We start from the raw sequence: 23374 nt of genomic DNA, 5'->3' as shown, positions 1-23374 counted from the left end.
GTGTAGAAACAGTATTAAGAGGGTTTGCTGATTAAAAAGTAAAGGTAATGTGTACTGTGATATACAGAGTTTTGTTAACTGAAAAAAAGTAAAAAAAAAAAAAAAAGGATTCTCTGTGAATGTATGTAAAATGCAGATGAGATGCAATGTGTATGTGAAACTGCAAAAGAAAGAGAAAAGAGACCAAAGTAAAAGTGGTTTAGTTTGTGTATGTTGTTAAATAAAGAGATTAAGCTGAGAACTCACTGGAAACACTGTCTCACTGTGTCTTCTCTGTATCCTGTATTCAGCTGATCTAGGCCCTGCTCACCCGGGGTCGCAAACTGTTATAGCCTAACCCACGCCTGGGGAGTGTAACAGTTAGTGTTTTTACATGGTACTTACAGTAGGATGTTCTACAGAGGGTTATTTGTTGAACTACATGGTAAGAACTGAGTAAAACCAGAGAAATAAGCTCTGCTTTCTTTTACAGTCCTTTTACTCCTTTATTAAGCAGAAAGTTCTGTTAGTTACACAGTGTTTTACATGGTACTTACAGTAGGATGTTCTACAGAGGGTTATTTGTTGAACTACACGGTAAGAACTGAGTAAAACCAGAGAAATAAGCTCTGCTTTCTTTTACAGTCCTTTTACTCATTTATTAAGCAGAAAGTTCTGTTAGTTACACAGTGTTTTACATGGTACTTACAGTAGGATGTTCTACAGAGGGTTATTTGTTGAACTACATGGTAAGAACTGAGTAAAACCAGAGAAATAAGCTCTGCTTTCTTTTACAGTCCTTTTACTCCTTTATTAAGCAGAAAGTTCTGTTAGTTACACAGTGTTTTACATGGTACTTACAGTAGGATGTTCTACAGAGGGTTATTTGTTGAACTACACGGTAAGAACTGAGTAAAACCAGAGAAATAAGCTCTGCTTTCTTTTACAGTCCTTTTACTCATTTATTAAGCAGAAAGTTCTGTTAGTTACACAGTGTTTTATATGGTACTTACAGAAGGATGTTCTACAGAGGGTTATTTGTTGAACTACATGGTAAGAACTGAGTAAAACCAGAAAAATAAGCTCTGCTTTCTTTTACAGTCCATTTACTCCTTTATTAAGCAGAAAGTTCTGTTAGTTACACAGTGTTTTATATGGTACTTACAGAAGGATGTTCTACAGAGGGTTATTTGTTGAACTACATGGTAAGAACTGAGTAAAACCAGAAAAATAAGCTCTGCTTTCTTTTACAGTCCATTTACTCCTTTATTAAGCAGAAAGTTATGTTAGTTACACAGTGTTTTATATGGTACTTACAGAAGGATGTTCTACAGAGGGTTATTTGTTGAACTACATGGTAAGAACTGAGTAAAACCAGAAAAATAAGCTCTGCTTTCTTTTACAGTCCATTTACTCCTTTATTAAGCAGAATGTTCTGTTAGTTACACTGTGTTTTATATGGTACTTACAGTAGGATGTTCTACAGAGGGTTATTTGTTGAACTAAATGGTAAGAACTCAGTAAAGAGAAATAAGCTATTTCTTCTCTGTTATCAGGTATTGACCTTTTATTTTTAAATCAAATAAATAGAGACTGATTAAAATGAACAGTATTGGTACTTATCATCATGTTACTGGGGTTAGTACCTCACACTTACCTGGTTATTACCTAGAACCTGTGAGACATTTCAGTGTAATTAAATTGAACTGTCCTTGTTCTTACCATCTTGTTAACCAACATAATTACCTAGTACTTTAGAGTTTGTACCACCCATGTACCTGTTTATTACCTAGTTCCATTTCAGTGTAATTAGGCAAGACTGTCCTGGTGCTTACCATCTTGTTACCCAAAATAATTACTTAGTACTTCCGAGTTTGTACCTCACTATTACCTGGTTAATACCTAGACATTTCAGTGTAATTAGGCAAGACTTTCCTGGTACTTACCATCTCGTTACCCAAAATAATTACTTAGTACTTCTGAGTTTGTACCTCACTATTACCTGGTTAATACCTAGATATTTCAGTGTAATTAGGCAAGACTTTCCTGGTACTTACCATCTTGTTACCAAAAATAATTACTTAGTACTTCCGAGTTTGTACCTCACTATTACCTGGTTAATACCTAGACATTTCAGTGTAATTAGGCAAGACTTTTCTGGTACTTACCATCTTGTTACCAAAAATAATTACTTAGTACTTCCGAGTTTGTACCTCACTATTACCTGGTTAATACCTAGAACTTAGGGTACTGTAAAAGAAAGCGTTACCGAAACAGCAACAAGGGACACTGAAACACAGAGACGATATATACACAGAAGTAACAGAAAACACTTGAGGACAGGTAATGAGGGGGTGGAGCTATAAATGACACACATGGAAGCACAGAAGACAAGGGCGGAGACAAGGAGAACACAGAGAGGGCCATGTGCTACAAAGAAAGATATATAGATAGATAGATAGATAGATAGATAGATAGATAGATAGATAGATAGATAGATAGATAGATAGATAGATAGATAGATAGATAGATAGATACTTTACTAAGGAAATTCTTGTTTCCACTTAATAAACACAAAGATCAGATTAAGAGCAAAACTGTCAGACCTGTCACTGCCTGTCTGCCTGCCATGGACTCTGTTGCTTTACATAAAGACTTCATTACCCATGATACACCTACACTCAATCATCCGCACATGTCTAATCACGTGACTCATCGGTGGTCCTGTTCGCCCTCATACTGATTTTACACACCAGGACTTTCCACAATAAATAGTTCTCACTTTTGCTTAGCCCTGGCCCAGTATTGAATCTATCTAGCATAGCTCTTCTACCTCACGTTTTTTTTTTTTTTTTTTTCGTTCCTTTTGTTGCCAACCCTTTTTCTAATTTTGACCGCTCTGTAGCCTAGCCCTTTTATTGTTAGCATTTTTGGTGTTGACCTGTTTATGTTGTCCTATTTGGCTTGCCCTCCTTAACTTGTTGTGGATTACCCGTGTATGACCTCTTTGCCTGGAAACTCTCTGGTATGTTGTTCTTTTACGCTGCCATTTTGTGACTGAAACTGCAACTGAAACCATTCTTATTAGTCTAATCCTTTATTTAAAAACGATCTGTTTTATATCCGCACTTGTCTGTCCTGTGTTTGGCTCCCGTGAAAAAAAAATGAAGATCAAATGTCCATATACTCAAATATGCACATTACTGTTTTTGTTATTTTCCATTGTAAACATTTAAATGTGGAACATATATTCTGAGCATATTCATTCTAGCGTTGCTCAAAACAGCACAGGTGTGATCCAGAAATTAACAGATGGATATCGACAGCCAGGCCACAGTGTCACTCAAATCCCTCCATGCCATTTGTACTGGCTTAAAGCAGTCCAATTCCACTCTTCACTAGACTACTTCCAGATTGAGACTGCTGTATTTCCAGCTGTTTCTGCACAAATAACTGCTAGAGACGAGACCGCATTATTATATAACGCTCCTCCTCCAGGGCCTCTTTTATGAAGATGTCTGTGAGGTTTTGCTATTCAGAAACCCATGCTATTATACATGCATGATATCTCTAATTTAAAACAGAGACACATACACACACCAATTTATTGTAATGGTATCTTTATATTATGATTTAATTAAATACTGTTGTGATTATATTCTATATTAAGGACACTCAACAAGGACATATGATGTTTTTTTCCTTTTGTCCATGTTCATTCCACAACCGACCTGATATACTGTTTCTTTAATAAGTGAACAGCTGTTGCAGTGTAACAGCAGCAGCATCAAAAGTCCCCTTCATTTGCATCATTAATTGTGTGTGTTTTTAGACTTTCTACTTCACATATGTGATAAAAAAAAATTACAGTAATGGGTCAGAAAAAATAAGAAATGGGTTTAAATATGAACAACTCAAGGGTAAAATAAAAAGAACAAAAATTTAGTTGTTTTTAGAGCTTGTCAGGATATGTAAAAAAAGGCTGATCTCCTGAATTTGTGCACATTTGACTGAATGGAAACAAAAACACAAAAATAGCACACATGTGCCGCCTCACCTGAGAACTGTAAAGCAAAGCCCTGCTTGCTAGTGAAGAAGTCTGTGGTAAATTGCAGGCTGATGGTGTTGAAGGTGCTGTGGAGGTCCGGGGGCAAAGTGGAGCCGCTCAGCTCCCTTAGCAACACCCCACCATCCTGAGGTCCATCCCAGATTCTCAACACATCATGCACCTCCTCTGTGTGGAACACCAGGAAGTGCAGCCTGAACACACACACACAAAAAAGAAAAACAAAGAAGAAAAAGATGAGTAACACCAACTGAAAGACCTTCTAAAGTATAACACTTGTGTATCAGCAGCCTAGTGTGACAAAGCCATACAGGGACTGCCTGCTCACTGAAATGATCATTACTGACTTCATACACCAATTTAATCTGATTTTATGAAAGACGAAAAATCAAAAGAAGCATTTGGAACACATTTCCCTGCAACTGCTGATTACTAGAGAGAGGCTGAGGCACGGAGACAGTAATGCCAGCTGGAAAACAGCTGGAGTCCAAAAGTGACATTTGGTCCACTAATTTCAGCAGGTAAAGAGAAAGAGAGAGAAAGATTGATTAAAATGAGTTTTCACTGACAGAGTGTGAGAGAGAGAGAGAGAGAGAGAGAGAGAGAGAGAGAGAGAGAAAGATAGAGAGAGAAATAACCAATACTACTGGCAAGAAGTTGATGGTTTGTTCCACAGCTAGAATATCCAGGCATCGAACTGGAGCACAAACCCACACTAGAACTCTAGAAAGACCTGTCAAAAGTTTTGAAATACCTTGAAATTTGACTTTTCACTGTTACTTTTTCAATTATGTAAGAAACAACACTGCAAAAGTTTAGGTGGCAAGAAAATCTATTAGATAACAGTTTCAGTATTTCTGAACTTTTTTTTTCTTTTTTTCCAAACTATGGTTCAAACACATGTGCTCTCTTCAGTAAGTGATAAAGTGCTGCATTTGCAGAAGCGAGACTTAGTGACCTCATTCCTAGAAACAGGTGGTGTCCACGGGGTATGGCTGAATGCACTAGTAGGCTAGTAGAGCTTAATGTTATCAAGCTAAAAGATTTCCATTATTTAATATTCTATAACATATTAATCATGTGTTCCATTAAGGATATATGTGTCAAAAATGCAGATTAGCAGAAATGTTCTGTTTTTCAGGGGAATTTCTCATTGTTCTAAAGGGTGGTAATGTCTAACAGTCTCAACAACTGAGGGCATTTCTGAACTTCCCATTTACACTCTTGTAAATAAAGGTGTTACACGAGGTTCTTCAAGTAGAAGAGCCACATTTGGTTCCCTAATGAATAACTTTTGTGTTAGAGAAGTGTGAGTTTTACTGAAAGTTTGATGTAATCTTCCATGTGGTCACCTGAACCTCTACTGATGTAACTAATACTGTGATTTGGACTCAGGGCAAACTGCTCAACTTTATCACTTTACACATGGCTCACTTTATCTAGAGAAGAAATGCTGCCTTTGCAGAAGTTAGACTAAGTGACCTCGTTTCTTGAAACAGATGGTGTCTACGGGGATGGCTAAATGCACTAGTACGTTTTTATTACTTAAAACTAACAATGATAAAAACATAAAAACTGCCTCTAGGTGCCACACAGATATACTATATTGTCAAAAAGTATTGGGGCGCCTGCTCATTTAGTGCTCTGTCTTCAAAATTATGGTATTAAAAACATTTGGATTCTGGAGAATTGCTGTGAGGAATTGATTGCATCCAGCAAAAAGAAAATTAGTCAGGTCAGGGTGTTTGGGAACAGGTAATGGATGGAGCACCATGATTCCTGAGAACTCAGTTCCACTGCGCCACAGCTTAAATATAATTATGATTACTCATTGTGAAGCAAGTAACTGACCTCTAGTCCACAAATTTAAAGATCTGCACTCCTATTGAAATTTTCTGTCTGTTATCCTCCCATTTACACTCATATATTTGTCCTCATGCTTCAAGTGCTTCTGCTTCTTTGGGGCAGGTCCCTAAGCTATAGCCCTCTATACATCTCAGCCATACTGACACACACTCATCTGTTTGTCAAAGATTTAACCTTTTTCCTTCCACTTAAGCTGTGCAACCATTCTGCTTTTCCATCATAGTTGAAAATGCAATATTACTGCTGCCTTTGTTCATGGATATTAAGCTGAAACAGGTATGATAAGTATGCCACCAACAGCCATTCAGCATTTATCCACCAGTCCAATGAGTGAACTCATTCAAGAGGGTGAAACTGGATGTGTTGCATAAAGGAAAGCAACAGTATTTATTTATGAGTCAATCCAAAAGTTGACTTAAACAGAAGCAGTGCCTACCTGCCCAACAATACAGGCAGATGACGGATTATTCAGAAACAGAACAGAAAGTGTATGGAGGGTGAAATGTTCTCATTCTGCTGAGTTCTTCCACAGAAACCCCATGTGGCATAATTTCGACCTGCATGACGAATATGTGTCAGTCAGTGTGTTTACATGCACAACAGTGCTGCTCTTACACAAACCCCTAGCTTTCACTAGAATCCTGGAAATAGTGTGTTTTCTCCGCGCACTGAAAAACTGATGCATACTGATAAATAGCTTTTTACTTGGATTCTGAATCTTGGCCAGGCTGCAATCGCAGCGCTAATGTGCATGAAAAGGCACCGGCTCTCAGAAGCGCAGCGGGGGAGTGTGAACGTAAGGAACTCTGGAGATTAGCATGCGCGGCGGCCAGCGCTAGCCTGCTGTGGAGGCTGTGTGTGGGTCACGTGGAAGCCACAGCTATCAGGACTCATCGTTATGCACCGGCCTTTTGCAGGCAGCAGCATGGAATTAGCAGACTTTGGCTGTTCGAGCTTCTGGAACATCTGAGATGAACCCACTGACTGGGGGCTGGAGATAAAGCAAAGCGAGGGGATATGAGAGAAAGAGAGGGAGAGAGAGAGGAAAGAGGGAGCAAGATGGACAAACAGTCAGATGGGTACGGGCTTTACAGTAGAGGCTGGCGATTGAAGCGTGTTGAGGCAGTTATGCTGCTGTGCATATTGGGGTAATTGGCTCTTTTCAGGACAGGTTCAGCTAATCAGCCCCTGCTTCAGTGCTCATGGGCAAGCTAGGGGGCAGTGGGGGGGGGGATTAGTGGGGGGCAGGAAAGATGAAAAAGAAGGGAAAGAAAGAGACTGGGGTTTTCCATCTAACATCTTTTGTGAATTTTGAAAACATGCATAAAAACTGAATGGAAATAAAATTGCAATAATACTGTTTCTCAATAGCATATGGTGAAAAAGTCAGAATATTGCTAAATATGAATTAAATTTTTGACAAAGAAAAGTTTTTATTAATAAAAGTGTCCAGCTTGTATTAATCCTCCTATCAATTAGCATGTTTGTCCACTGACTGGAAATAACTGGCCCAAAATATTCTATCTATATCTGATCATCTGATTATGACACACAGCTTTACAAAGGGTGCTTTTGACTTTATTCATTATCCTTCTAAACATGTCTCTTTACTGCTCTTCTTGAACTGTCTGGTGTGTTTGTGCTCCCAGATGCATGGTGCACATCACAAAGTGGCACAGATATTTCAGCCCTCATTACAATGGCCTTTAATCATCTTGCCTGGTGTCTCTAAACAACAGAAACAATCGATAAAAATATTGCAAATGGCTGTAACAACACATCCAACAAAACAATGGCTTAGTTAAGTGTTGCTTTATTGCTACTTCTTAACATGGTAGCTAACGTTATCAGCTAGTGTAAAGGAAAGGACAAAATGAATTAAACAAAGAGGGAAGAGAGAGAAACAGAAGGAGAAAAAAAGAAATCGATTATGAGGCAGAAATCAAACATTTTAAGAGAGAAAGACAAATGAAAGTTGGCAGAAAATAAGGGTTGAGAGTATTGTTGAGAGAAAGAAAGATGGAGACAAAGGAAAAAAAAAATAAGAGAGAAAGAAAGCAAGAGAGACAAATATAAGGAAAGAAAGAGAGAAAGCGAGTGCCCTTTCCTCAGCTCTGGGATCAGAGGGTCCTGCCTGAACGAGCACCTCGCTTGTGCCTTCTTTCAACAGCCAGTCGGGGGGCTGCTGTTTGCTAATCCTCATGTTCTTTTCGTAAAGTACTCTTTCTCTCTCTCACTGCTGCCTTTCTTTCTTTTCTTGCTTTCTTTCTCTCTCTCTAACCATATTTCTCTCTCTCTCTCTCTTTTATGTGGCCCTCACTGCGCTGGCGGGAGGGAGCTGTGGCGGCTGCACGCATGGAGTCTGTCAGATTTGCAAGTAAGAGAAAGTGTTTGCGTGTGTAGTGTGTGTGTGTGTGTGTAGTCTGATTGGTTTCTTCTCAAAGCAAGCAGGAAGCAGCGTCCATCCACTATGAAAGAGAGAGAGAGAGAGAGAGAGAGAGAGAGAGACTGTCTTTTATTTCATCTCCAAGGAGGCCAGAACAGCTCCCTCATCCTGTTCTTTTTAAGCTTTTTATCTTCCTCTTGCTGGAAAAGACAAATAAATAAATAAAAAGACAAGTCCCGTCCTTTAACAGATCGCTAAACAGCCCATCATGCTAAAGTTTGTGTTTTAGAGTGTTTTTTAGAGGGTTTTTTTAAGCAGAGGAAAGAGTGTCACCAATTTGAAGTTGCATGCTGAGGGGTGAGTCCCCTTTTATAGCTCATCTTTTTTCCTGTCTTAGGGATATAAAGTCGTTCAGTCACATGTCAGAAAGAGGAGCCATGGGGAGAACGTGCTTAAAGACAGAACGCAGAAAAAAAACAGCAGTGTCATATGAATACCAAAAAGCAGCGCTACGTCTAGGAGGCCAACTTTCATGTGCCTAGCAGCTGACAGGCAGGAAGCTGCAAGTACAATTAATGACTGACGATAAACGCTCTCAAATGCCTCCAGTTTTTTTAAACTGTTCTGCAGTTGACATCTTTTTTTGGTGTTTTAGACAGCAACGTCTCAATCCTGCCTCGCAAACTCAAGAAAAACAAGAAGAAGAAGAAGAAGAAGAAGAAGAAGAAGAAGAAGAAGAAGAAGAAGAAGAAGAAGAAGAAGAAGAAGAAAAACTCTGCCTTCCCTCCAGGCCCAGAGGTCAGACCTCACACTGTGACCGGTGCATTATTGATAGTCATTTTTATCGACACTGCTGGCAGATTGGTTAGTTATGAAGAGCAGAATCAGCACATGTGAGCTCCTGGACCTGCTGCATCCACGCTGCCCAAATCTGTGGCCTCATCACTTTCTCTCAGCTCAGCTCAAAATAAAAGCTCCCACGAGAGAGAGAGCTGAGCAGGTGTTTACTCAGGAACAAGCGTGTCTGTGTGTTGGTGTGTGTGTGTGTTGGTGTGTGTCGACACAGTGTGTCAAAGGTTTGGGAGCAGCTAAAGTAGTTTATTTCCAACTGTATTTAACACAGACAATATTTATTGGTAGGTATTTATTGGTTTGTATATGCTGCCATTTTGTTACTGATTCTTCCTGCCCCTGACTATTCTTATACGCCTGATCCCTTAAACAATAAATTATATGTGTTGTATTCGTGCTTGTTTTTTGAGTATCACCCAAGATTTCATTTTGCCACACATTTACCCAACACTAACACAGTCTGCACTGTATATGCATATTAACTTTGAAAAACTACTACTGAACAAATAGTTGCTTTAAGCTTAGAAAGCCTTAGTGAGTATGGAAACTGAAAATTTACAGTGCAATTCATATATCAATATGTTCCCAAACCTTTGATTTGCAGTCTATATGTATGTAATGTGCGTGTTTTCCCCATTTCATTCCGCTCTATATTACACTATGAGAAATGAAATGAGAAATGAGCTTCACTTCTTCCAGCAGTTTTCCTCTATTTCCTCTCCAGCAACTTCCCGCCATCTTTACACTCGTCAGCGGATCAGGTCTGTGCAGCTTCTCTCGGGCGTGAAAAAGTCAGCCTGGAGCTGCTGCTTCTGTCTACACTCTGAATCTGTTAGCTCAGAAACACACCAGGGAAGGGCTTTGCTAACTCACTGTTCACATGCTAATGCCATGCAGTGCAGCACAATAGGTGAAGAGGTGCCCTAACAGCAACATGACCTGGGTGTGAACCATGCTTCCAAACAGTGCACTTGAATTCACTGAGCCACAGTAATGACAAGTTACAATTGCCAGCATTTTTAGCTTAGCTGGCCTTCATGAGGGCAAAAACAACATCACACAGGACTATATAAAGCCATGAGGATTGAGCTGTGAAGTTTATATGGGGTTAAGCACCATATTGTTTGGCCTTTTTGTGTTTAATTGCATATTCAATCTGTCAGTTATCGTGACTACTGCTCTAAGGCTTGAAATGAGGGTTTTTAATCAAACGATTCCAATAATAGAGAACAGACAGTGTGGGAAAAAGCAGAACAAAGCAATTGTGATGTGTTCAAAATGAGGAACAGAATAAAACTGTATATGATTTTTTTATGACTGACAAAATAATAATAATAAAAAAAAGTTATACAATTAACATCCTAATGATCTAAAAGACATAAAGTCTGATTCTAATCTTTTAATAAGATTGCACAAACTACAGAATGTGCACATGTGTGATAGTCTACATGCCTCACAAGGCTAATTTAATTTAACTTCTGCTAAAATACTTTTTGAGTAATGCTGTAACAGAAGATATTTTATTAGGACCTGGAATTAAAGGAACCTTATGCTACCTGTGTGTTTTTCTTTGGTGCATGCACTGCACAGAAATCCCACTAGAGGCCGGAAAGCATATTTCTCATTTATAAATGTTATTATTTATGTAATTAATTGAACTGACATCCCAAATGTCATGGAACGGAATTAGTAGTAGTCTCTTCTATGACTTTTGCCGCTGCCCTGACCTGTGGGATATGAATGTGGGGCACTGAATGAATATGCATGTAATTCCTTACACAGTCGCTTGTCTGTTCAAATGGACAGTTCTGGCCAGATGCCACCAGTCATGATCATTACCACCTGCTGCGCTGACCACTTGGGGTGGATATGACTTCTATGATGCGTTCCTGGTGCACAGGTGACACTGTGAATTTCATCCAACTCCCACTATCAAGTGGGCCATCTTGCCATTAGCATGCAGACCAGTGTTCAGTCTCATTTAAAAGATAACACCTCACAGCTTATACAAGAGTGGGTGATCCCAAGCCATTCCCCTGAGGTAATACTCATAATTATAATAACATAAACATAATTTAGAAATGTACAAACTGCAGTCCCATGATTTTTTTCTGAAATATTCTATTATCACACTGATGTTGCAGAGGTCTTGAAATGTTAATATGTATGAAATATGAGTTTGTGTGTGTGTGTGTGTGTGTGTGTGTGTGTGTGTGTGTGAGAGAGAGTTAGGGGTTTGGGGTCGCTTCAGCCTCTGTTAATTCGTCAGATTTCCTTCGCGAGTTCCGATGAGCCTCTGGATCCTCTGAGCTGCGACTGGGCTGTGCAAAGCCGGCTCGGCTACAACAGGCTTAGCGGCTGGCTAATCTCTCGCGCCTGAGAGACAGCGCAGCCTAGACATGCCTGTCTATATGTGTGTATGTGTGTGTATGTGTGTATGTGAGTGTGTTCGTGCATGTGTGTGTGTGTGAGTGAGAAGTGGCTCTTGAAGGTAATTATCACCTTCGCCAAACAGTGCTGGATCAGAGGTGGAGATGTGCCTGTGATGAGAAGATGAAAGAGGGATGAAACATGCTCTTCTCCTCCTCTCCCTAAAGCCCTGCAGTGTGTCGCATCCAGTCAGCGTAACACACCATCCGAATCCCACCACTAAACACCTCCCCCCCAGCTCCTCCACGCTCCAAACTCCATCATCAAATATCTGCCACTGATGGAACATTTCTCAAAGGGTTCCTGCAGCAACACAGCCTGATTACATCATAGTTCCCCTACCTGATGCTCTTAGCTCCTGCGTATCATGTCTGGTACAGTCTCTTTCTCTCTCACACACACACACACACACACACACACACACCGGGCAAAGCCTTATTAGAGACTTTGCATTAGTGCCAGAGTCGTCCCAGTCCTAATGCATTGCAAATGACCTTGAATAATTGATCACGCAAGATGGGATCAAAGGACGTATGCATACCTTACAGTGCTGAGGTGAGTCCTGAGACAGGCAGGCAGCTGAGCCTCTAATTACCCCCAGTCTCCAATAAGATTCACACACCTTCACACACACAACTGTAAACACAGTACATGCATGGTACATACACACGTGTAAACACACACACACATATACAGTTTTGGAATGCACATTGCACATGCATAAATCTGCCAAAAAATAGCAAGCACTCATGTAAACACATATAACCACCCACACATATTACACATTAACACGTGTACAGAAAATACATTATACGCCTATATGTTTGTGGACACTCCTTCTAATAAATGCATTTAATTATTTGAAGTTGCACCAATTGCTGACACATTTGTGATATTGCAGGGATGAGTTGAGAATGAGGAAGAGAGGAGATCATCCAATGTCCAACATCCAAAGTCTTAAGTATAGCAGTATTCAAAATTAATGTGTTACCACAGGGGCAGCTTGGGAATAACCTGAAAAGTATTACCTTGTGTGTGATGTTGATTATTGGCAAGAGTGCTAATGGCAAGGTGATGTAAATGATGAGAGTTTGACTAAGCCCTGATAATAGATGACAGATAGATGGGACATTCAATTTCTAAAATTGTGTGAGCTTTTAACATTTTTCAATCCATGAACCCACAGTGGACAGTGCAGTGGATGCTAATGATTGTGACCAGCAGTGTCTAGCTGGAATTGTCCATGTGAACAGACCAGCAAAACAAGCAATAATTACATCCCCTTTATATGCAGGAGGCCCAGTATACTGCACTTATCCTGCAGATCAATGTGTTAATCATACTTTAGCTTCCACTGGACTGGGCAAAAGTCCTGAAACACAATACTACTTCCTGTCCCATAGCTTCTGGTATTTCAGTGACCCTATGATGGCCCTTCTATAACTGTGGAGAGAGTACAAAAAGGCTGACTAATTCTACAATGTAACAGATGGGCGGGTGAACTTGACAAAAAAGGTAAATTAATATTGACACAGGAACTAACAAACTGCCAACTCTGTGTATTTAACAACAGATAAACACCTGGACCGAAAGCAAAACATACACTCTTGTGCATCTTTGATAAAAAAAAAAGAAAAAGATATCGATCTTGTTCTACACATTCTGCCCTGGTCTTCATCCATATCCTGTCATGACAAAGTGTTTGGTTTCAGGTCAGCTAAAAACCCATGAGTACCGCTGCTGGATAACAAGACGAGAAGGAACACAAGGTCAGGTAACCATCATCATTCCGTGTGTCACCTTCGATTTCCCCCCCCCGTTTCTCTCTGAAGCTAACAAGCACCTGGAGAGCCGGGAAGGCTCTTGATAAGGTCCTGTTATCGATATTCAGAGACTCCTTGTTGTCTCAAAGAGCAGAGGGCCTTAACAGCTCCACAACAAACCCTGATGATAATGACGTTCAGCCTCATTCCTCAATAGCAGTAATTTGCAGACAAACAAAAAGCACAACACAAGAGTGGATATTGGAGATTTCACCTTCACCATCCTCTGCATCAAGGCCTCCACTCAGACTTGGGATACGAAAAAGAATGTTAATAAAGCTAAAGCAGGACGAGTCTGGGAACGGTCCAGAGTGCGGCTGAAGGACGGGGGGTCTGATAAACAGCGCTGTTAGAGCAGTGCACGCACCAATTAGGCAGCGCCCAGCACCGAGATTTCATGCAAAATTACACTGGCGAAACGAGCGACAATTAACGAGGGCGCATGTTCATTCATTAGCGGCGAAAGGCAGCGATTTGCAGGGGGGAGGGGAGAGGTCAGTCTGTAGGACTGCCAAAGCGCTAATGTCCTCCTAGCATCTCCCAGTCAAGTTGAACGAAACAGCGGCCTGGAACAATACTGGCACAAAAACATACACTCCGAATACACAGACCAGGGCCAATCACACACTGAGCTTACAGATCATGTCCTCCAATTAGAACCCACAATCATGGGGGATGGGACACATGAGGACAGTGGAGCTGAATATCTGATATCTGTTTGCAGTCCTGTCGGCTTTGAGGTGGAGCCAATATGGAGTGCACTTATTGTTCCAGCAAATTCTGAAGCACGTGTTTATCTGGCCATGCCAAAGAAAATTTGACTCACAGGGCTAGATGACCTTCTTGAATTGCTTTTTAAAAGTCCAGTTCCCGTGCTTGTGTGGTCATTATAGATATTTTAGCAGTGGATAGGGGTTAACATGGCTCAGCAGTTTAAAGCACTGTCACTATGATCTGAAACTCGATCAAATCCCAGGTCATGCTGCTTAGCATCAGCAGCCAGAGTCTGAGAGAGAACAATTGGCCTTGCTCTAAGAGGTGAGTTTGTGGCATTTTTTCACCCAAATCACTTCAGTTATGATGTTGATCAACAAAGGTGTTTGTTGGCTATTGGATTGCTAGAAATATCTAGCAACGGTGCATCAACACCATAATTGAAAAGAGTAGGTGTAGTATTTTCGAACAGGGATTGGGTAGTCTGCAAAGTGATTGGCTGAAAGGCGTTCTATGAGTGCCATTATTAGCCGGTAATGCACTGTAACCAAAGCTCTCCATATATTACCACATACAGGTAACCTAGCAACGATGCAGCCCTTTACAGCCAAACAGCACATCTACAAACAAAGCAGCAATGGAACTCGTGGAGGATTTTTTGACCAAACAGATCGCATTTTCTCGTCCTCTGTATTTCAAAATATTTCAATAAAGAGCAATAATGGAACTGTGATATAATTGCAATAATATGCTGCAGATTGCCAATACTTCATGTTATAGCACTCCCTCTTGTTTATCGTGTGTATGCTTAAATAAATAAATAAATAAGCAAATGTGCTTGCTGTACAGTAGTCACTCTTAGTTAAGCAAAGACATGCCTTAATTGCCTTCTGCCAAAATTTACCTGTGGCCAGTTCCTCACTTGTCCATTGAATTACTTGATGCTTGGCTCTTCACACCAGTCTAGATCTCCCACGCTGAACATTTCAACTACACCAACCAACTATTTACTTACATCATATTGTAGATCTTAACATATAAAACAAATTCCAAAATTAATTAGGATAAAAAAAAGGATGCTTAGGATCCACAATTTTGGGAGAACATCTGTGTCAGTAAACTAAATGCAAGAAGATCCAAGGTTAGAGAGCAGATGGCAGGTGGGCCAGGATGACACAAGAGAAAAGTTAAAGGCATTGCGGGAATGGAAGGTAGGATACATACCCAATGGTGCTTCCAGGAGCAGCCTCAATAGTCCACACACAGTGCAGGTTGTGCTCGTAGGGTGCAGGGTAACCAGGAGACAGGATGCGACCCGATGGATCATCCTTAATCATCCCACCGCATTCCGCTGTACGCAAAGGAAAAAGACAGACATAAAAGCGCTATTTTATACCTGGATTTAAAAGACAATACTTCATTTAGTTGTAAAGCACTATAAAAATGTCTTCTTTAAAAACAAAAGTGGTCCTTCTATGGATTCTATTGCTTGAAGAATCATTTGTCATGGATTGCATTGTGTGGGATGAGTAAACCCGCATAAACCCTGTGAATCCTGCATGTAGATTCACTCTTCATTACTGTAATAAATAAATCTTATTTAATAAACCCTATAATAGAACCCTGCAGCACAAAAGTTGATAAATTAACAACTGACATATTTTTATGAGTTTTTTATTTATTTATAAAAAAAATGTAGCTACAGTAGCCTGTGGAGCATTTCAGATGTCACATCTGATCAGTTATATATGGTATAAGGGAGAAATTCCATGATTTTTATTTATTTATTTATTTATTTTGACGTGGAACAGTAAATGCAATATAAAACTGCAAAACACTCAATGATTCAACCTTCGCAGAGCTGCACTAAAACCAGTGATGCTTTAATGCAGGTAATGCAGTTTTGAGATAAGAGCAGGAAGGGGAAGCGCTGTTGCCACGGGCAGTCCGCAGTGCAGGATCCTCTCAGCAGGGATGGGGACACAACGTGCCGAATATGATGCATCATCATGTGGCGGGGGCCAGTATAACTTTCCACTTTAAAATAATACATTCTGCGGAGGGCCGGGCTTTATGAGCGATGGGCAGAATAATGCAGTACTATATCACGGCCGGCATTGAGACATCCCTGGGGAGGGCATATTTCCTTTGGCTAATATCACTGATAGGGTTTCGGTAATATCTCCTGCTCCGGGCGTGCCCATCTATCTTGCGGGAGGGATGGTGGTGGTGTCACGCCGCGGGGTACAAATCACTTGTTTGTCACCAAGGTGGGGGCCCAAGCATGCAGCACAGCTTCAGTTTCACGGATCAGGAAGCAGTGAGCTCCTCACACTCCGCCCCCTTGTCCCCGAGGTCATACAGATCAAATATGTGCTTCCTCACACTGTACACCCACACATGCACACACACACACACACACGCACGCAGAGTGTGAGCCCAACAGGCATGCTCCTCCATCCTGTATAGTCATAAGCACCAACCCACAGGCAGAACTTATTTATAGCAGTGATGGTTAAGCAGATGCTACTGATTGGAGGTGACTCAACAGGACTCAATAAAGGCCACGATGAACTGCAGTGTATAATACTGCTCTCTGCTCTACATTACAGAGCATGGAAACAAATACAAAAATAAGCATACACAGTAGAAGCAGTCACAGGTCAGAATGCGTTGACTGCCAGTAAAGTTGCCAGTAAAGTATGTGCTTATTTCAGAGAAATTAATCTGATTTACTTTAGTGAAGGATTGATTAGATAAACCAGACATTAGATAATTTTACAAAGAAATGGTCTTGAATGTGTTAATACATTTTCATGTATGTTTTTTTATTCTCTCACTTATTGACTATTGCACATTGCTATCATGTAATGTTGGCTAAATTGGCTTTGGTTAAAGCTTTCCCATCTTTGAAACAGCTGCTACAAACAAAAAAAACAAACAAACAAAAAAACACTCTAATGGGCATGGCATGAACATGTCAATTAGACAGCTTAGACTAACTGCTAAATATGTTAAAACAGCGGTTCCAAAACTTTCGCAACTAACGACCCACAATTTTGTGCCCACCACAAAATTGTACAACATTTTAGCTGTGCAGACCTTATAATTTCAGCTGTGCGGGACTTTAATTTTAGCAGTGCTGATGTCAGGTCTTTTGTCTGTCTGCTTCTCATGTCTGTGTTATTCTCAGGTCTGTGTTTCATTCCCAGTGTTTTTCCACTCACCTGTGTTCATTTGTAGCTCCGCCCCTTCGTCCCAGGTGTTTCCTGTTCCCTGTGTGTGTGCACCTCTATTTAAGGTCCGTGTTCCATTTCCCCGGTGTCGATCCTTGTACGTTTATCGTCTGTCAGTGCTCCATGTTTTCCCAAGTTTCCTCAGTCCTGTTTTCGGTAAATCCCTGTGTATTTTGTTTTTGTTTTCGTTAATAAATCCCTTTTTGTTTGCATTTGCGTCCGCCTCCGCGTCCTCCCTGCACCCGCACCTGACAGAAGGATCGACCTAAATAATGGACGCAGCAAACAAGTGGACCGGCTCCAGGTTGGCGATCCGCCATGCACCATGCGGGACCCCGGCGTTGGAATCCCCGAGGCCTAAAGGACGCCACAGGCCTCGGGGTAGACGTTCTAAGGGGTCCCGCCAGCATGAAGAGGATCCCTTTACGGGGGAGGATTTTCTTGGGGGGGCGCTAAGGGTTGGTGCGTTGAGCCTCGGGTCTCATCCCGTGTTTGGCAGTTGCCATGAGTACCTGGGATGTGCGCCCAGTAGCTCCGAGGAGGAGGAGGAGCTCTACCCCGCACCAGCCCGTGCTCCATTGCCGTTTCCCCCAGGGGCTGTACTCTACCCGCGCTCAGTGACTTTCGCGGCCGAGATGCCGCGCTCCTTGAAGCCAGCGGATGGGACGCCACGCTCTGTGACTCCCGTGGCTCATCCGCGCTCCGAGAATCCCGCGGCCGAGACGCCGCGCTCCGAGAATCCCGCGGCCGAGACGCCGCGCTCCGAGTATCTCGCGGCCGAGATGCCGCGCTCTGAGAATCCCGCGACCGAGACGCCACGCTCCGTGAAGCCAGCGGATGGGACGCCACGTTCTGTGACTCCCGTGGCTCATCCGCGCTCCGAGAATCCCGCGGCCGAGACTCCGCGCTCCGAGAATCCCGCGGCCGAGACGCCGCGCTCCGAGTATCTCGCGGCTGAGGCTCCGCGCTCCGAGAATCCCGCGGCCGAGACGCGCGCTCCGAGTATCTCGCGGCCGAGACGCCGCGCTCCGAGTATCTCGCGGCTGAGGCTCCGCGCTCCGAGACCCCCGCGGCTCATCCGCGCTCCAAGAAGCTTGCGGCTGCGGCTCCGCGCTCCGAGACCCCCGCGGCTCATCCGCGCTCCGAGAAGCTCGCGGCTGAGGCTCCGCGCTCCGAGAAGCTCGCGGCTGAGGCTCCGCGCTCCGAGACCCCCGCGGCTCATCCGTGCTCCGAGAAGCTTGCGGCTGAGGCTCCGCGCTCTCAAGCCCCACCTGCTTCCAGCTCTCAAGCCCCACCTGCTTCCAGCTCTCCAGCCCGGCCGGATTCCAGGTCTGCGACTCCTGCTCCAGAAGCAAGCTCCGGTCCGGTTTCTACAGCCTCGCCCACTGCTGAATCTGCGGTTCCAGGCCGGATCTTGGCGGCAGCCGCACTCTCAGCTCCCGCTGAATCGGCGTCTTCGCCAGCTGTATCAGCGCTGCCCGCGGCTCCGGCCGCCTCTGTATCAGCGCTGCCCGCGGCTCCGGCCGCCTCTGACTCTGTGCCCGCGGCTCCGGCCACCTCTGACTCTGTGCCCGCGGCACCCGCCGCGCCTGCCCAAGCTGCACCCGCCGCACCTGCCCAAGCTGCACCCGCCGCGCCTGCCCAAGCTGCACCCGCCGCGCCTGCCCAAGCTGCAGTGCCTGCCGCCCACGTGGTGCCCACTGCTTCGGCTCCAGTGCCAGCGGTGCCCGCCGCTCCTGTGTCTGCAGTGCCTGCCACCCACGTGGTACCCACTGCTTCAGATCCAGTGCCAGCGGTGCCCGCCGCTCCTGTTCCTGTACCTGCTCCAAGAACAATGTTTGGCCCTAGGCCCCGTGTCCCTAGGCCAGCAAGGCCTCCTGACTTTGCCCCCAGTACTGTGCCCAGGCTGTCCCCACAGACTTTTGCTGGTCCTGGGCACCCTCCTATGTTTTTGGTCCCCCTGTCTCTCCCTGTCCTGGTCCCCGTATCTGTGTTCGTTCATGTTCCTGTCCCCTTAGGTTTTTCTGTTCCTGTCCCCGTCACTGTGCTAGTTTCTGTCCCTGTAAGTGTATTTGTCCCGGTTCTCTCGTCCACAGTCCAGTCTCTGTCCCAGTCTAACGTCCAACCCCCTGTCCAGTCTTTCGTCCAGTCTCCGTCCCCTGTCCAGTCTCAGTTCTCGTCCCCTGTCCGGTCTCTGCTTTTCCCACCTCCCCAGTCTCCATTCCAGTCCCAGTCTGTATCCCCTGTCCAGCCCAATGTCCAGTCTCCGTTTATGCCCACTGTCCAGTCCCCTGTTCAGTCTCATTTCCCATCCCCTGTCCTGCCCAATATCCAGTCTCCATTTGTGTCTAGTGTCCAGTCTAACGTCCAATGTCCGTTCACGTCCTTAGTCCAGTCCCCTGTTCGATATCCAGTCCAGTCCCCTTTGTTGTCTAGGGTCCAGTCTGTGTTTCAGTTTCCTGTCCCATCCTTTGGCCAGTCTCCTCTCGTCTTTGCTCAGTCTTAGTCTTGTTTGGTATCCTGTTGTGTTTTCCACCCCCTCTTGCCCGGCTCCTGGGGATCTGTTTTTACGCGCCCCGGGAGTTGCGCGTTAAAGGGGGGGTTCTGTCAGGTCTTTTGTCTGTCTGCTTCTCATGTCTGTGTTATTCTCAGGTCTGTGTTTCATTCCCAGTGTTTTTCCACTCACCTGTGTTCATTTGTAGCTCCGCCCCTTCGTCCCAGGTGTTTCCTGTTCCCTGTGTGTGTGCACCTCTATTTAAGGTCCGTGTTCCATTTCCCCGGTGTCGATCCTTGTACGTTTATCGTCTGTCAGTGCTCCATGTTTTCCCCAGTTTCCTCAGTCCTGTTTTCAGTAAATCCATGTGTATTTTGTTTTTGTTTTCGTTAATAAATCCCTTTTTGTTTGCATTTGCGTCCGCCTCCGCGTCCTCCCTGCACCCGCACCTGACAGCTGACCCTTTAATTTTAGCTGCATGAAGCTTTAATTTAAGCTGTGAGGACCTTTAATTTTTTTTTTTTATTTTAGCCATACAGGGCAAGTGGTGGAACTCACATGTGTGCACTCCGCAGACCAGCTCTGCGCAATTATAGTACTATTATATTGATCGCATTAACATTCTTAACTGTGCAACATCACAAAGACAATTTTTGATTTGTTATTTTTGCTGTACATACATATATGTATTTGTTAATGTATATACAATAATAAATAGCATTACAGTTATAGACAGTTATAGTTAAAGCAGTGGGAATTCGGGTCTGCAGACAATCTAAACTATACATGTGAAGCCTAGTGGTGTAGGTGCTCACTGCTGTGTTTTAAGCTGCTTTTCTCGCTTGTTTTGAACAAATAATTGGAGTTATATATATATAACTTGGGAGGATGATCCACGCCCTCACTCCTCCCACTATCCTCCCTATATAAACCATCACTTCTTCTGTACCTGCTTGTTGAACAACCTTGCACCCACCTCCTCCCCATCTTCCTCCTTTCTTTATTGTTTACCTTTCTCTACCTGTTTCTCTTTGCATGGGAGTGCATAAGCTGCCCCTAACTCCACCCCAAATACTCTGACCCCCCCCTTCTTCTTCTCTGTAGAGTCAAGGGCGTGGGTCAATACTAGCAAAACAGTGGCTGCTTCACTTGAAGCTTCAGTGTCTTTTGTTGTCAAAGACCCTGTTTTTAACCATTTATTCTTGATCAGACTTGCATTAATAACTAGCGTGTTAATAATATGTTATTAATATAAGCGTGTTATTAATATTGTTAATATATCTGCATGTGACTTCACTATGCAAACCAATCGACTAGCAAATAAATGAACTTATCATCTTATTAATTAGTTTTGCATCTTAAATTGAAAAAAAAAAGGAAAAAAGAAAACATTTATTCTGGCCAACGCCCCCCTTGCAGTACCTTTGTGGCCTCCTGGGATTGAAAACCACTGTGCCAAAACATTGCTAAACATGCAAAACAAGCTACAAAAAATATTTCTAACTAACCTCAATCTAGTTCACATTTTGCCTAATATTTATGTATTTAATAATTTAGGATATGAAGACTTGCTTTTTGTTGTCTTTGTGAAGAAAACAAGTACCCATGACAGTACTGTGTAAACCGATTTAAGTCCACACACACACACAAACACACACACAGGGGGGACTTTGCCCAGCACAATTGACTGTCAAAGACTTTAACAGGTATAAAGACAACACTGATGGGCTCTAACAATTGTCACTTGTCATTAGAGCAAGTGGGTGTCTGAAGTGCCACACACACACACACGCAAACAACACAGCGCTGCTTCACAAGCCCTCTTTCAGTCATCTGGATAGACACATGAATTTGCATGACGCCACTAAACTCAACCTGGACAGACAAACACAGACACAAATAATTACACAGCAGGGAGAGCAGATTCAGCGTCAGTCGTGTGTATGCAATGTTGACAGACGTGCAAACCGAGAGGCGTCAGAGAAACATCGTAGCTGGACTGTCAAATACAGAGGCAGATGTGTTTACAATCCACCTTAGTGCTGTTTTACACACGCCATACATAATACAGGTCTATGACTGTAATCGGTCACATGGTTCTGACAGCAAGTCATGACAGATAATGAAAGAAAACACAATCAAATTATTATGGAGGACATAGAAAAAATGAAGGAATTTAAGTACTTAAACCAAACTGAAAAAGGAATGTGATCTAACCTGGCAAGACCAAGTGTCAATTAGATGTCAGAAAGATTTTGGACGGTGTAAGAAAAAAAGGATATCAGATTTAGTATTTAGGTGGCTTTTCCACATAGACATACTTTGGCATGGAATGCTCACAAGTTGGACCGAGCCTGTTTTTCTACTGCATGGTTAGCATGGTTGTTCTGTTAGACCCCAGAAAGAATAGTGCCTATTGTGACATAAAGTAAGGGGGACCCCAATAAAATAATAAATCAACAATACAACTTCAATTGGGTGTTTTAATAATGTGTGGATCTGCTGATTGGATCCACATTCGCATCACATCTGTTTCCTATATTTTGGTATAGACCATATTGGTAGATAGACCTATACAATTGGTAGAGACCATATTTTGGTCAGTGGTAGACATATTTAATACTGTGGTTTGTGTTGATTTGCACACCCAAAAAAATAACTGCCAAAAACAATACAAAAATTCTATTAGCTCCCTGTTTCACCTTCAGTTAATATGATTCATTTCACATGTTAAAGAACACATTTGTTGACAAAGTTTTACAGAACAAAAATAGTTGCATGATTATTATGAGAAGCCATGCAATTCCTGTTTTCACTTTTAAGAAGTTGAAAAAGAAATTGTACGCTTTTTAACCGCTCAACTGTACAGCATGTAGAATTTTGACTGCTTAACACCATTTTTCAAACATTGTTATTAAAGATGCATTATCAAAATTGTAAACCAATTATTATTAATATTATTCCTGCTTTTCTTACGGTTGCTATGCCGATTAGCTGCGCTCCCCCTGTCACTAGTGATGCCTCGACACCAAGACTAGCACATGCACCAACAATACATGTAAAATCAGCCACTGCCTCTTTTCAAACTGCTGCTGATGTAGCATTACCGATTAGCCAGGGATTTGTGGGAAAGCGCAGCGACTCGGTTCCGATACTAATGAACAGTTAATTGTTGTCAGATTTCTATATTTTAAAATATAAAAAAAAAACTAATAAATAAAATGAAAAAAGCATGCATCATTCTGTGTAGATTATAACATTCCAACCTTTGTAGACATTGGGTTTTGGTCATTGTACCTCACAACCAAAACTGTAAATGTTACTAATTTTACATCAGTATGTTTGGAAGATGTTGTTTACCTGATGTCATGACCCGAATTCAACCAGATAACAATGTCTGTCGACACTGGTGGCCAGTGGGGAAGGCCCCTACTCACCCTCAAAACCTAAATAACAGCCTGGAACAAACACTGCCATCAAATGCATCTTTCTTTCCCTCCTGTACAATATATCACACCTTTTCTTTTT

The 23374-nt window shown here is 42.6% G+C and overlaps 1 protein-coding gene across 1 annotated transcript in view; it reads right to left on the bottom strand.

Moving 5' to 3' along the window:
• csmd2 (CUB and Sushi multiple domains 2) overlaps window positions 1-23374 on the bottom strand; it is a 430187-nt gene that overhangs the window by 127589 nt on the left and 279224 nt on the right. The window contains exons 25-26 of the mRNA XM_022683200.2: window positions 15341-15467; window positions 4037-4239 (exon numbers count right to left, since the gene is read on the bottom strand). Of these exons, the coding sequence (XP_022538921.2) occupies window positions 4037-4239; window positions 15341-15467 (330 nt within the window). The remainder of the gene's footprint in view (window positions 1-4036; window positions 4240-15340; window positions 15468-23374) is intronic.

The sequence above is a fragment of the Astyanax mexicanus genome, chromosome 3, assembly GCF_023375975.1.
Source record: "Astyanax mexicanus isolate ESR-SI-001 chromosome 3, AstMex3_surface, whole genome shotgun sequence".
Classification (NCBI taxonomy): domain Eukaryota; kingdom Metazoa; phylum Chordata; class Actinopteri; order Characiformes; family Acestrorhamphidae; genus Astyanax; species Astyanax mexicanus.
Note: the sequence above shows the minus strand (reverse complement) of the source record. Positions and strands in the feature narration are given on the sequence as shown.